The sequence below is a fragment of the Guyanagaster necrorhizus genome (assembly GCF_019112545.1).
Source record: "Guyanagaster necrorhizus MCA 3950 unplaced genomic scaffold BT62scaffold_46, whole genome shotgun sequence".
In the NCBI taxonomy this organism is placed as follows: Eukaryota; Fungi; Basidiomycota; class Agaricomycetes; order Agaricales; family Physalacriaceae; genus Guyanagaster; species Guyanagaster necrorhizus.
This window is the reverse complement of record NW_025064925.1, coordinates 158,316-172,574: the sequence shown is the minus strand read 5'-3', so window position 1 is coordinate 172,574 and position 14,259 is coordinate 158,316. Positions and strand designations below refer to the sequence as shown.

The 14,259-nt window shown below is 44.5% G+C and overlaps 3 protein-coding genes across 3 annotated transcripts; 1 reads left to right on the top strand and 2 right to left on the bottom strand.

The window, feature by feature from the left end:
* Window positions 1-133: 133 nt before the first annotated feature.
* BT62DRAFT_910050 (uncharacterized protein) lies at window positions 134-848 on the bottom strand (the record flags this gene model as incomplete). Its single annotated transcript, XM_043183776.1, has 3 exons — window positions 134-565; window positions 617-691; window positions 741-848. Coding segments are annotated over 3 exons (615 nt in total), but the record flags the coding sequence as incomplete, so codon positions are not given.
* Window positions 849-2,775: 1,927 nt separating this feature from the next.
* Window positions 2,776-3,168, top strand: BT62DRAFT_937816 (uncharacterized protein; the record flags this gene model as incomplete). The annotated part of the gene is given in 2 exon segments (XM_043187409.1): window positions 2,776-3,118; window positions 3,136-3,168. Coding segments are annotated over 2 exon segments (346 nt in total), but the record flags the coding sequence as incomplete, so codon positions are not given.
* A 39-nt stretch (window positions 3,169-3,207) lies between these two features.
* On the bottom strand, window positions 3,208-4,171 carry BT62DRAFT_575640 (uncharacterized protein). Its single transcript, XM_043181460.1, has 2 exons — window positions 4,013-4,171; window positions 3,208-3,961 (listed from the first exon to the last, which is right to left on the bottom strand). Exons 1-2 carry the CDS (start codon window positions 4,120-4,122, stop codon window positions 3,511-3,513), a joined length of 561 nt encoding a protein of 186 aa, XP_043034187.1. The 5' UTR covers window positions 4,123-4,171; the 3' UTR covers window positions 3,208-3,510.
* Window positions 4,172-14,259: the final 10,088 nt, after the last annotated feature.

The window sequence follows — 14,259 nt, the reverse complement described above, 5'->3', positions numbered from 1 at the left end:
TAGCACTTGGCCCACACTACATTGCACCAAGATCTTTCTCATGTGGGCCGAAAATACGACTCTCATGAGAATAGTTAAAGAATTTTCATATCTACCGTTCTTTGCTGGAAAACTAACCATCGTAATATTATAATTATTCATTCATCCACTTTTCAATTTCCTCCCCAATGTGAGGCAATTTTCCGTTCCATATATGATCCGCCCCATCAACCGTCACCTTCCCAAATTTCCCCTGCTCCAGACGATGCTTTCCGACCAATACACCGATCCGCATATTATATGCCCATTGTGCGGGGTTGAACCATCCCCCAACCTCGTTTCCGCCCATAAGGATTAGCACGTCCGCGGGACGTTCATGTGGACAGTCTTCCCAGTAACCACCCACTAGTCCTTCGAGCGCTCGAAAGTACCATCCAGTGAGCCCAAGTCCCAGTGCCCATGCAACGCCGATTGGATAAGAGACGAGGATGTATTTAATAGGGTTGCTAAAGACTTGACAGCATCGATCATATAGGTCGCCCGAGAAACGAATAGTCGTGGCGTAAATGGCGCCTGCGGAGTATCCCTGTATGGACGAGTCAGTAACCATTGACCTGGACTGCACTGGTGAACATACGCAGATGAACAGATCACATCCCCTTGCGGACGGAAAATCGTTCACGAATTTCTGGACTTGCTCTTGAAATATATCCTTTTATATGTTTAGCGGCCGTATACCTGGAGGAGACAACCTCCCGTACCTTATAGTCACTACAGTTACGTGCTCCCATCCATTCTAAGAACCCTGAAAGCTCGTTTCCGCCTTCGCTGCCGCCCATGCCTCGAGCGTTCCATTTGACAACTCTTACGTTTCGGTTAATACGCAGATGCTCGGCAATGGCAGATGCATCAGAGGCATGGCATTGGTTCGAATTCCATTGGTATCTCCGAGTACTTAGTGGGCTGGGTCATCAACTGGACCCAAGATGGTTCAAGGTGAGTCGTGATTCCGCTTTTTCAACGTTATAAGAACCGCATGATTAACTTTCTCAATCAGACATTATCTACTTATTACATGACTCAGCATGGCTGGTCGGTATCGATATAGTTACTAAATCCAATACTGTTGGACTATGGACTCGGCCAAATTCGGCATTTCCCTTGTTCTGAGCTTACTTTGTTCGACTCTCCTGCCAGTGAAGAGCGTGCCCGCCGCGTGTTTTTCAGCAGAATTAGCCTTCGGTACAAACTTCTCTCTACAATGGACTCACTGAGGGTCAGTGTTCAACCACATAACTGTACCTTTTGCTCAACGCGATTTCGCAGGAGTTGGCTCTCAGTGGCTCAGGCGACGCTCTTGTTCTGCTGGGAGAATTTGCCCGCGACGATTCCACCGTGTTACCTCACCTCGCCCAGGTCGTTCGTGTATTTCTGAATTACTTGCCGCCACCAGAGATGATAGACAAGTTATCTCCTGAAGACTTCTTCAAAACATTCGACAGAGCCAGATCTTACTTTCATGCGCTTAATGTTGCTCTTCAATCGCCACAAGCTCTCGAACTTTCCAAATCAGCTGGATTAGTGATCACTTGTCGCCAGATATGTCTTTGGGCTATCAAATTTTTCCAGCACTATTTCATCGACGCGAATATCCACATTTCTACGTCGGCAGTGGCCTTAACGGTTCAAATTGTGGAGTTCCTCGGCACCGTAGCCACCGACCCTGATTACTGTGCAAAGATGCGAGATATCAAAGGTTTCGTTTTTTCCATGACCGTCTTGTGGATATGCGGCATTCGTGCAGAACATGGTCGGGTCGAGAATATTGCCAGGGTAATCATGATGCTCATCCTGCAGAAACCCACTGTCGATAGCGAGGGTTCGAACGCTGTTAATCGGGTTCAGAAGGAGTTTTCGAACGCTTTTAATTGGGTTCGGAACCCTATCAATGTAAAAGAAGTCTGCACTCGTATTGTTGCTCGCGAACGGGAGCCTGACGCGGACTACGACGGGGGCATCATGTTCCTAGTCATTAGCACGACGTATTCTCATCCGTTCACCCGAACTTTCATCTCATGCGACTCTGTGTCGTGGATCTGTCGACGGATTGCTGGTATCGCGGCTAAGAAAGAGGAAACGTGCTCTCCCGATGAACTGGCCGTTTACTCCAGACTGCTTCAATTCTCGTTATTCTACTTGCTACGAGTGTTTCAGGAGGGTTCTGGTCGAATAATCGAAGGGTTGGACGCTGACGTGATACCGGCACTCTTAAAGGCACAGTCAAAAGTGGACGCCTATGATAACGAGGCGAGTCTTGTTCCGTTGCTGCACTTGATGACATCGTACACACTCTATCGCACTGTACTCGCAAAAATGTGGAAGGTCTTATATGCGGCCGATTTAAAACCTGGCATTTCTGAGGCAGGACCGGTTGGCGATGCTTGGACCGCACTAAAGGAGACCACGGAGACACGTTGGGGTATACTCAAGGATTATATGGCTTCCGGGTGTGAACTGACAAAGTGCTCGTATCCTGCTGTGAGCTCTTATAATTTCCAATGGCCCATCGCTCATAGATCCTATCCAGTGTCCGCACACGAATGACGGCTCCAAGCGTACGCTCAGACGTTGCGAAGCCTGCTGTTTCGAGTACTATTGCTCGAAAGAGTGCCAGAAACTGGATTGGGGCGATGGTCATAAAAATGTTTGTCGAATGATACAAGATGGTCTTCGAGGTCAGTTCTTGCTTTCTATGAATAACTTCCGGTCGATGTTTTTAACGATCATTCACAGATCGTCTCCCCATGCCCATGTCGAAGCGCGAACGCCATTTCGCATATGCCGTTATTCAAAAAGACATCCAGGAGAATGCTGGACTTATTCAAAAACAGAAGTTGGAAAAGCGGAGGGGCACGGACGGCTTCGTTGTTTTGCTCACTGTCACGGATTACACACAAGTTCCAAGGAAATTGTATGTCATCACGGACAAAGAGTTCCGCACTACTGAAACCGTATCTGCTGAGGAGTGGAACACTGCTTTGGCGCTCGCGAAGGAAGCCGGAAGGGATTTAATTCTTTTGGAAATTCCAGAAGGAACAATGGCGCAACCGTTGCTGGAGACATATCTATTTGATTTCAACACGGTCGGCTTCGGCACGGAGGTGTAAAGGGGTTAAATTGGTGATGCATTGTAAACACAGTCTACTATTTAGCATTGTCCGTCGATAGCTTCTAATGTAGCCTCTAGTCATGGTAGATTTCGACTGATTTTTCTGAGAGTATATTTTAGATTTCATAGGCCCCGTCTCCCGCATTCATCCCTTCGGATTTAAAGAGAACGAGGAATCAGCTGCGGAAGATAAAAACACGCATGTATCACAAACCGATTTCTCATGTCATGGTGAAATCATAATCAATTACTCGTATTCCATCGAAGGTATCCCAGGCCAATTAGAACTTTCACCCAACATCCCCAAGGCGAGCTCTCTGGTAGAATCGGCTCTGTAGGTCGCCTGTATTCAATGGTATATTTCAGAAACCCGACTCAACGAGTTCAGATAGTATCCGAATACACCATTGCGCGGACGTCCACCCACGTTGAAGATGTGTCGATAATAGCGGCGTCTCGCCTCGCTCTGCGTTTTGTTCTTCCATGAAGGCATGGATGTCAGAGATTGGGAGATTGATGGAGAGAAGACGGACACAGCAGTTGAATTTATCCGTACTAGCCAGATTGGGTTCGATGATATGCGCTAGCTCACAGAATGAATCCCGGTTAGGATTGTTGATCTGGTACGACTTCAGCGAACGGGTGAACCTCTTGCCACTAGTTGGAATGAGGGCCCAGTGGTAGGCGCCTGTCATTCCGATATCATAGAGGGTGATGTGGACATACATCGTAAAGAGATGATTCAGACGTTCCTGACAGTTGACGACATCATCCGTCCCTTCACATGACCTGCACAGGCCTGTAGCGGCTCTTCTGACATTTGCTTCAGGAAGATTAGGGCGATTTGAGTGGACTCGAAGGTACTTGACTGCACAGGACCAGGGAGGGGAGGGGAAGTGTCGGTAGGCTTGACATGTCATAGCGAAAGTGGCTGTCACGACAGTAAAAGTGAAGATATCCAGTTCAGCGGCCATAAAATAAGGATACACGTAATCCAAAGAAAAGTATAAGGATTTCTCCTGTCCGTTGAACACATTCATGTGTCAAAAGCTCGTGCGTGCTATTTGATAGTTTTCCTCGCTACTCTCATCATCACCATTTCATTCCCATGCGAGCACCGCAAGTGCCTGCTTGCAATGTAAAGCGATGGTTACTGTTTCTTTCAATAATTGCTGTCATTTCTAACATGTCATTGTTCAGCAGTTCAAGCATAATTCGTGTATTGTTGGTACTCAATGTAGCCAGAGAAGAAGCGGACAGTGTTGGTCAGGTTACAGACCGATGCAATGGTCTTGAACATACTCATACGGTGGTACCAGTGGGAGATGTCTAGGCGTGTCTTGCCGTAAGGGCCCCTGGTAGCGAGTCAGGTTTCTTTCTGACAACAGCGGCCGTTGATTACTTACTGGATATCGTACAGATACACCATCAATTTATCTAGATATACGATGAATGAACCCTTCAGGACCCCTTCGCTCTCATGCTATCAACATGTAACATCCAGTGGCTCTCATCATCATTGACTCATGGTATACTGCTAATTCCCTGCTTGTTGACCGTGCTCGGCACTCCAGAGTTCATGATCAAATGCACAACTGACCAATCCAGTTTCTCTCAATGGTGCACCTCTTAGCAAGCAGACATCACAGAGCACACAAAGACAACAACCGACTGCCATCAGAAGATTTGTAGCCTTCCTTTCTCTATTGTATGTGTGAATCCAATATTCACCAGCTGTGGAGTATCACTGGTGTCCAGTGTTGTATGACTGTGGAAATGAATCATTTCATGTTCCAGCTGTAGGAGATGTACCCCATTCCAGTGCAGTGCAATGTTGAGCCACCATTTGATATCACTTCATACAGGAGCAGGAATGCATTGCTGTGAAAAGAGCAAGGAAAAAGAGGATGCAAAGTTCTACATTGAATGAATGAAGGCTTAGGACATTGGAATAACTTGCAAACAGAACTGAAGATATCCAGTTCCTTCATCCAAGTTATGCAAGGGGCAGATTGATGTTCATGCCAGAGTTCTAGAATTTTGCAAAGGTGTGGTAGTTTGTCTAGAGGCAAACAGGCTTCCATTTTAACTGAATCAAGAATGAGCCCCAGAAACTCCATTACTGTTGATAGTCCATCAATCTTGGATGGCTGAAAATGTAGACCCAATTGTTGTCCCAGTGCAAGCATCCAGTCTAAGGCTTTCTGCACTGTACCATAGGAATGGACCAGAGATAATATGCCCAGAAAGTCATCAAGATAATGCCACATATTTGCTGATATATGGTGCTGAATGAATCAGTGAAGGGTCTCTGTGAAGAGGTTGAAGATGTAGAGGGCTGAGCAAAGGCAAAAGCAGAGAACCAGAACATAGAAGAATTTGGCTTCCCAAAAGAAGTCTTGAAGATGCCAGTCAGCCAGCTGGATGGGGATCTGATGAAATCCTTGCTCCAGATCAAGTTTGACTAACAGTGAGCCAGATCCTGAGGTGATTAGATCCCAAACTGCTTTGTTGAATGTGTCATAGGCTATTGAAGCTTCAGAATCAGGAATGCCATCATTGCCTGATGACCTGCATGGCTATGAGAGATGGAATATGTGACAGATTTTGGATTGGTGCCTATGCATGATGGCACTTTGCAGTGAGGAATGAAAAAATGAGAGCAGGGGGCTTATCAAAAGGTCCACATGTGTGGCCTGCAGTGACTTGAGCATGAATGTCAGTGTGGACAGTGACAGGGTGCTCAGCAGAGGAGTGAAGGTTTATGTATGACTGTGAGTGGTAGTCTCTCTGACACTCAATATTTGCCCCATGACAAATAGGATATATTATGGTATCTATGAACAGGCAGTCAGGATAGTCTTGTAAGTGATAGGACCACACATCAGCATTAAGAGAGATGGAGATGGTTGGTATGAGCAGTGAGGCAGGAGAGTGCATATTAGCCTGAGGATCAGTATTAGGGTGAGTGAGAGATGGTGAGAGTGGTGGGAAATTTTCATGGAATGAGAGAGGAGATATGTCTGAAATAAAGGTGCCTGTTACATGCATGCTGATAGCCTCCACTTCACACTTCACACTGATGTCAACTCTCAAATCTCCAACCTAAGGAGCTAACTATCAAGATCTGGCCACTCACCATATGCCACTTTACTTGCATTTCACTTATCATTTCATATCTCAATTTCACATACTAATTCTAGAATCTGATTTTCATAGTGAATAGACAGGACCAGAGCCAATTGGACTCTGACTCAGAACTAGCTACCTCTAGTATATCAGCCTTATACAATCACTGTAGATACTCAGTTCAAATATCAACTTGGTTTAGCCCAATACTTCATCCTCATCTCAGTGGCTCAAGTCTGATGGATTCCACTCTGCTCCAATAATCTTAATCCTTGACCATTCCACTCTGCATCTAAATCCTTTGGGCTTTGACTCCAGGGTGACATTGCTAATAGCTTATCAAGACTCTCACCCTCTGCTGGTCTTCATGCATATAATCAATTTCATTCTATTGGCATGTTCCTAACAGTATATTCAAAGTCAATACCTTGAGTCTAAATTTTGGTTCAATCATGTCCACCACATCCACCCAACCCACAAAAGCAGATTCCAAACAAGCTCAGCCTACACATTCTAACATGTTTTCTATAGAGGATATTCTGGCTTTCACCTTGAAGGAACAGCCAGACCTTTGCAGATCAGCTTCTGGTTGTCACAATTTTAGCTCTTAAATCATGCTTAGCAAAGACTTGGTTTGAGATAACCAAGACTTTTTGATACAGTATTTAAGTCAGTAATATACAGTGATATACTCTAGTCTTGAGCTAAGGTCAATATACTGATCAAACTCCTAAACTCTTGGTGTGACTATCACTTCAGTACTAACACTAGCAGTTGTAGTCTATCAATCTCTATACCTCCTTTCCCTTATCATCATTCTATATATCCTTATCCTCATTCTCATTCTCCTACTTTACCTTCAGTTATGGTCAGACCCTTGCAGTTGCAGTGCATTGCATTTGTGATTGTTTGGTTGTAATCTGACATTTAGCTTGAGACTTCTCATACTCTAATCTGAAGGTCTTTGGCTAAGGACAATTTTCAAGAACATATTGAAAGAAAACTCTATTGCTCTCACCTTCACAGGCATGTGTCTGACAAGTTCAGTAATCAATTTTATTTCTTACAATGTCACATGGGCTCTATAGAGAAGAGAGTGATAAAGAAGAGAACTGAAAGAGGAAAGAACCCTCACCATTCAGCCAGCCCTTTACACACTCTCAAGTTGGGAGGAGATATACATCTAAACATCCAATCCAATCTCTGGCACTGTTCTATTTGGGAGAATGGCCAGAAATCCCTGCCTCTCAATTGTCAAGCAGGGCATTGTTGATAAGCTTTTCTACTGGCTCAATGCATACATTTCAGGACCAGGTAAAGCTTGCTGCAGAGTGGAGAGACCATAACAAGACCATAGATCTTAATTTGGTCTTCTAGATTGATTGACCACTGACAGGCAATATTGCATGATGTTACAATATGCAGCACACTATTAAATCACCTAACAGCAGTGAGATATCCATAATTTATTTCAACTTGTCTGATATAAGACAAAATTGAGTGCAGCTCACATAAAGGAATGAGCACATATATCTCACCAACCCAAAGATCCACAGTGGAGAGCAGGAGCTTCAGTTCATGATGCATGCAAATGACCTCCTCCTCTAACTCTGCTTGCTGCCAAAACTCATGATCAGGCCCAGGTCTTCTTATCTCTCTTCATGGCCTTGTGATCATTACAGATACTCCATGCCTGTGAAATATGTTTATTGAACATTTTTAAATGTTCCTTGAATGACTTGATATCCATGAAATATGCTAGTGCACTCTCCAGTCCAGAATCCTTTTCCTCACTAGATACTTCAAACCTTTTTAGTTTGAAATTTTCATCTATGCCAACAAATAAAGTATCCTTCCAAGCATTGGGTCTAAGAAAACAATTCAATCTCAGAATATTGGTTTCAGCAGGAGACTTATGAATCAGGATCTGTCTTGATAGGTTTATTAACATCCAGGCATAGACAAGTGAAGCAATTCACTGTGCAAGATGCCAGTTCTGCTGCTTTCCATCCACCCAGACTGTTCTCAATCCTGGCTCATTTCAATAAGCAGATGAAAGACCACTCATGAACAATACAAATAAAAGCCTCATAATTATCCTAGTATCAATGTATGAGTATATAGTAAGTAGCCAGTACTCTGCATACTGATGGTGTTGTTATGCCCAAGTGTCACATGAGCAGATACACATGATAAACAGCCATCCCTTTGCACTTCAAGGGATCAGCTGAGTCCACTGAGTGTGTACTCATACTCGATATGACTCAAGGTAGAATGGTAGTTGTAAACTTTAGCTCAAAGCTGGGTTTTAGCCAGCAAGAGTGAGCTCCTTAAATACTATACATGTCATGCTATTATTGCTACAGTAACTATTGTGGATCTCTCTGCTCTTTTGTCCTTTGTCCTTGGTTGTTGTTACTGTACATAAAAGGGTTTTTGTGCATCGCTGACTGTTGTTGATGATTTGAAGACAAATGGTTGCTTGGCCTTGTTGTGCTGACTAAGCCTTGTCTCACAGTCTCCAAGTGCTGGGTTAGATGCCTTGACTAAGCATAAATAGGGGTTGAGAAGAAGAAAAGGGGAGGAAAAATAAATGAAATCATAACATTACCCCCTCCTTAAGACCATTGTCCTGATAGTTTAATTTAGGGATAATTCATAGTCATGTATTGCATCATCAGCTGCCATGTGTTTCTTATTTACCCATTGGTTTGATTCAGGCCCATAGCCTTTTCAGCTAACCAAGTAGTTGATGGTGGTCATCATGCCACCTCCTTTGGCTTTGATTTTTCGGAGTTTATAGTTTAAGACTTGGTCAATTTCATAATGTTCTTTGTCATTGATTAAGTCTGGGGGAGGAGGCGGCAGACATTCCTGATTGGGAAATGCTGGCACAATATATGGGGATAGGAGTGCTTTGTTGAATACATCATGTATTTTCCAGGTTATCGGCAGCCATAATTTGTAGACACTCTGTCCAACTTTAGCGAGGATTGGGAAAGGTCCCATTCGTTTGTCAGTGAGTTTTCTCTTGGGGCAGGATAGGTGTAGGTTGGTGGTATCCAACCAGACCTTGTCATTGACAGAGTATGTGTGTGCAGGATGACAGTGTTTGTTGTAGTGAGTTTTCATCAAGGTAGTGGCCTTTTCAAGCATCACTTTGGTCTCAGCATGGATCTTTATGATATTGGCAAAGTCTGATGAGGCTGGAGTTGATGTATGATGTCAGCTTGTCTGAGTGACAAGAGGATGTCAGCCATAGTTGATGAAGAAGGGTGTCTTTCCAGTTGCTAAGTGTACTCGGTTGTTGTGTTGGAATGCAGTGAGGGCTAGCCACTCGACCCAGTTGTCCTGTTGGTAATTAATGAAAAGGCAGAGATATTTCTCCACCTCCTGATTGATGTGCTCTGTCTGCCCATCGGTTTGGGGATGGTATGCTGTTGATGCATTTTGTTTGATGTTCAACAGGTGGTATAGGTTGGAAATGAATTTGGAGACGAATTGGAGGCCTCTGTTGGAAATGACTATCTGGGGCATGCCGTATTTAGCATAGACTTCATCATGTAGTATTTTTGCCCATCCTTTGGAGTTGAGTTCCATGGAACAGGCAATTGGAATGATTGCCTTTGAGAACCAATCAATGATGACTAGTATGGCATTGTAGCCATTACAGTCAGGTAGTCCTGTGATCATGTCTACCGAGATGTGGGTCCACAGGGATGATGGGACCTCATTGGGGTGTAGCAGGGCTGTGCAGGGTTTGGTTGTTGCCTTACCTCTTTGGCAAACCTTGCATCCTCAGATATATTCAGTGATGTCATTCCCCATTTTGGGCCACCAGTATTCATGCAAGATTAGCTCCTTTGTCTTGGTGATACCCGGGTGGCCGGCAGTTGCATGGTCATGGCATGTAGCAATGATTTTCCTGCACAATCTTTTGTCTTGTGGGATATAAATTCATCTGTCATAACAAATAAGCCTATTTTCCTGAGTTAGTTCTCATTCATGGTTTAGGGATGATGCAATGCATTGGTCCCATTTGTGACTATCCCGAGTTGCGCTTTTGATGTGCTCATGTATTTCTTCCTCTGTCGGCATTATCATGGCCCAGAAATGTTCAGAAGAAAGAAGGGTGACCCTTTCATTGTCATCTTCCCCCTGGTTATGATCTGCACAGTGGCTCAGGAGGTCGGCCTTTTTATTGGCTGTGCCTGCTTTGTGATGGAGGGTGTATTGGTATTGGCTGAGCTCTGTAACCCAGCAGGCCTGCCGGTGATTTAGCTTCTGGGGTTGCTGAAAGTATCTGAGATTCTGGTGGTCAGTCCAGATCTTGAAGATTTCAATGGCACTGATTAAGTAATGTTGCCACTCCTTCAGGGCCAACATTATCACCAATAGCTCCTTGTCATAGATCTCATAGTTCCTTTCTGTGACAGTGAGGGCCTTGGAGAGGAATGCAACTGGACACCACCTTCCAGCCTGTTCTTGAGAGAGTACTGCACCAATTGCCCCTTTGCTGAAATCAGCTTCAACTCGAAATCTCCCATCCTGACTGAGGATGGCAAGTATGATGTCTTTGGCTATGCATCATTTCAGGTCATCGAAGGCCAATTGCTGAGCAGGTCCCTAAGTCCACAGAGCATTGCCAGTGAGCTGTGTCATGAGGCATACTACCTTGCTATAGTCTCAGATGAATCATTGATAGAAATTGGTGAAGCCAAGGAAGGATTGTAGTTCCTTCTTCTTGTTTGGCTTCAGCCATTTGGTTATTCCAGCCACCTTGATGGGATCCATCTGAATGCTTTCTTCACTGATGATAACCCCAAGGTATTCTGTTTCGAGTACCTTGAATTTGCACTTCTCCGCCTTGAGAAATAATCGGTGCCTCCTCATGAGGTCTAGTACCTGCCATACCAACCTCTGATGTTCCTCTTTTGTTTGTGACATGATCAGGATGTCATTGAGATAGATCATAACCTTTCCTGTGGCAATGAGATCCTTAAATATATCGTTCATCATCCATTGGAATGTCATGGGGGAGTTCATGAGCCCAAAGAACATTATGGTGGGTTCAAATAGCCCTCAGTTTGTCCTGAAAGCAGCCTTCCACTCATCTCCTTCCTTGACATGGACATTGTTATATCCCCATTGGATGTCGAGCTTTGTATAGTACTTGGTGCTCCAGAGTTTATCCATCAGTTCTGAGATGAGAGGAAGGGGATATCGATTCTTGATCATCATTTCATTGAGCTTTCAATAGTCTTGAACCAGTTGGAGCTTGCCATCCTTCTTTTTTACAAAGAAGAACAGTGATGCCATAGGGAATTTAGAGGGTCGGATGCATCCACTAGACAAGTTTTCATCAAGGAACTTGTCTAGCTCTTGTTGCTCCTGGTTGCCGAGCAGGTACGTTTTGCAATCTAGATTGGCACTGGCATTCAGGACCAATTCAATTGTGTGGTCTCAGGGTTTTGGGGCAGGGAGTTTGTCGAAACTCTCCTTTTCAAAGAGGTCCTGATAGTCCTGTGCCCACTCTGATACCATTGCCTCAAAGGTCTTCTCCTCCTTCCCTTCGTTAGCCTTTGCAGCCAAGTCATTAGCATGATGGATAGCCCAGATGTGTATTTCTTTTTGTAGATCAACAGGGAGGATGGTTTCTCCATCCTCCATTTCCTCATCCCACCGGTCCTCTGGATCTTTGTTGGGCAATTCGAAGGGGATCTTCCACCATTGGCATCGAGCGAATGTAATTCACCTGGTTTTCCAGTTTACTAGTGGATTGTGCTGTATGAGCCAATCATGGTCTAGGAAGATTTCTTTGGTTTCGAGATCTGTTATGGCTAGATTGATCTGCTCTGAGTGATCCCTGATCATAAGTCAGATTTCAATGAACTCGGTGATCAACCCAGCCTGGTTCTTTGTTCCAATGGCATTGTATACCAGGATGGGGGCTCTAGTCGCCCAGATCAGGAGTTTGTGTTTATCCACAAAGGCCCAGTTTATAGAGCTCCCAGTGCAGCCACTGTTGATTAGGGCAGTTACAGAATGTAGCACCCACAAGGTTAGGGTCTCGATTTGGGCTTTGGTGGTTAAGTCTTGCCCATGAGTCTTGGAGCGACAGATGAACTTTCGGGGTCCATGTAACTTGTCAAGCCATTTGAGGGCTTGATGTTGCTTTGCCTCTTTCAGCCCTTTCACCACTTTGTCAACTGCTTCCTTGGTTTGAGTTTGATGGACCCAATTTTTTAGTATGGCCTTTGCCACTGCTCACATTCCAGCTTCTTTGATGGCCCTCCAGGTCCATTCAGTGTCGAATGGCTTGAGCCAGGTTGTAGGGCTCTCTGCCCCTGTTTGGCCTGTAGGTGTTGGAGTTTTTTCTTGTGATTCATTAGTGTGTGTAGTGACTGGTTGGGGTATATTCGAATGTGTATGTATTGGTGACATGTTTGTAACTACAAAAGTTCCATGAGTCCAACTAGCGACTGCAAGAGGTACACCTATTGATTCTTTGGCCAGTCCAGTGGAATCGCTCACTGACTGGCCAAGTCTTTTACTTCTTCAACCTTTGTTTCCACACCAAGTTCCTCTTCTTCCTTCTGCAACTTGGCAATTTGTGCCCATATATCCTCATGGGTTTGCTTCTTCTTTGGGCAGTCTTTGGCTGTTGAAGAGATTCTAAATGCATGCAATGTGATTGCAGAGACAGCAGAGCATTTTCCACTGACCAGACTCACACCAACACACACACAAAACTCTTAGTTCGTGGGGGGATTATAATGTGATAAAAGTAGCAATCAACAAATATAATCATCTTCTTTAATGAGCTCACAGTATGTGAATGGCAATAGCATGCTTATGACAGTCCGAGGTCTTTCTAAGTCTCAAAGCTTTTCGTTTTATCAAAACAAGAGGTGGCAATGGGTGTTGCCAGGCCTCAAGGCAAAGGGTACTGCAACTCAATACAATATGTCAAAACACTCCTTCAAAACTCTCAAATGGTTCCAAGCACAGCTCAGATCAACTCAATTCCCTAACACACACAATACACAACTCAAAGCTTTGTGCTCTAAGCCAAAAACCAACCACAAACACATCCACAAGTGACCAAACACACAGATCCCTGTTCACAAGTTTCCAAACCGATCATAGACCCACAGGATTCAAACCTATGCAATCCAGAGACACAAACACAATAAAACCCTGTCCGACAGACCAAAGGGTTTGAACCTCTGCCAATCTGAGGAAATAACACAACAGCGCACACTAATCAAGCCAAAGAGTTTGAACCTCTGCCACCTGTAGCACCACGTGTCACAAATACCTCAAAAACTCAAGATGATGCCCTTCAGACACCGCTCTCTTATTCTCAGGTTAGAGTGCAATCCAAAAACTTCTTATCAAACTGGGCTTAAGTCCCTCATGAGCTTTGATGCCTCACTTAGTTCTCACAGCTCTCTCAAGGGTATTCAATAATAGGTTTATTCTCTCACCCGAAGTTACAAACACAAACCCAGAGCTAGAGTGCCAGGCTTTCTGTGCCCAATACACTGCAACTGTGGGGGTCAGAAAACTTGCCCCCTCCAGCCATACAAGGCCATATTTAAATACTCTACTATGGTACTTACTAATACAATCCTACTATGGTATCCTCAAAGTGTGGGACTCTGTGCCAGATCCCGCTGGTATTACTCATGCACATGTCGCAGTTGCCACACTTATTCTCTTCCAGGCGATGACTGTGCCTGCTGTTCCTTTACTAGCTGACATCGGCTAGTTGGCCTCGCCAGGTCTACTCACTTTCTTATCTCCCCGGTAACATTTCTGACAGCGGTAAACTGTCCCAGACCCCCAGAGTTATTTCTCATGCTAAGAGCCAGCCACAATGGCTATGTTCTGCTTTCCTGTGTCCAACCAGTCATTCCATCTGACTCACTAAAGGTGCTGCTTCTCGGTACGATGTGGAGTCCCTCACTGTGTTATGC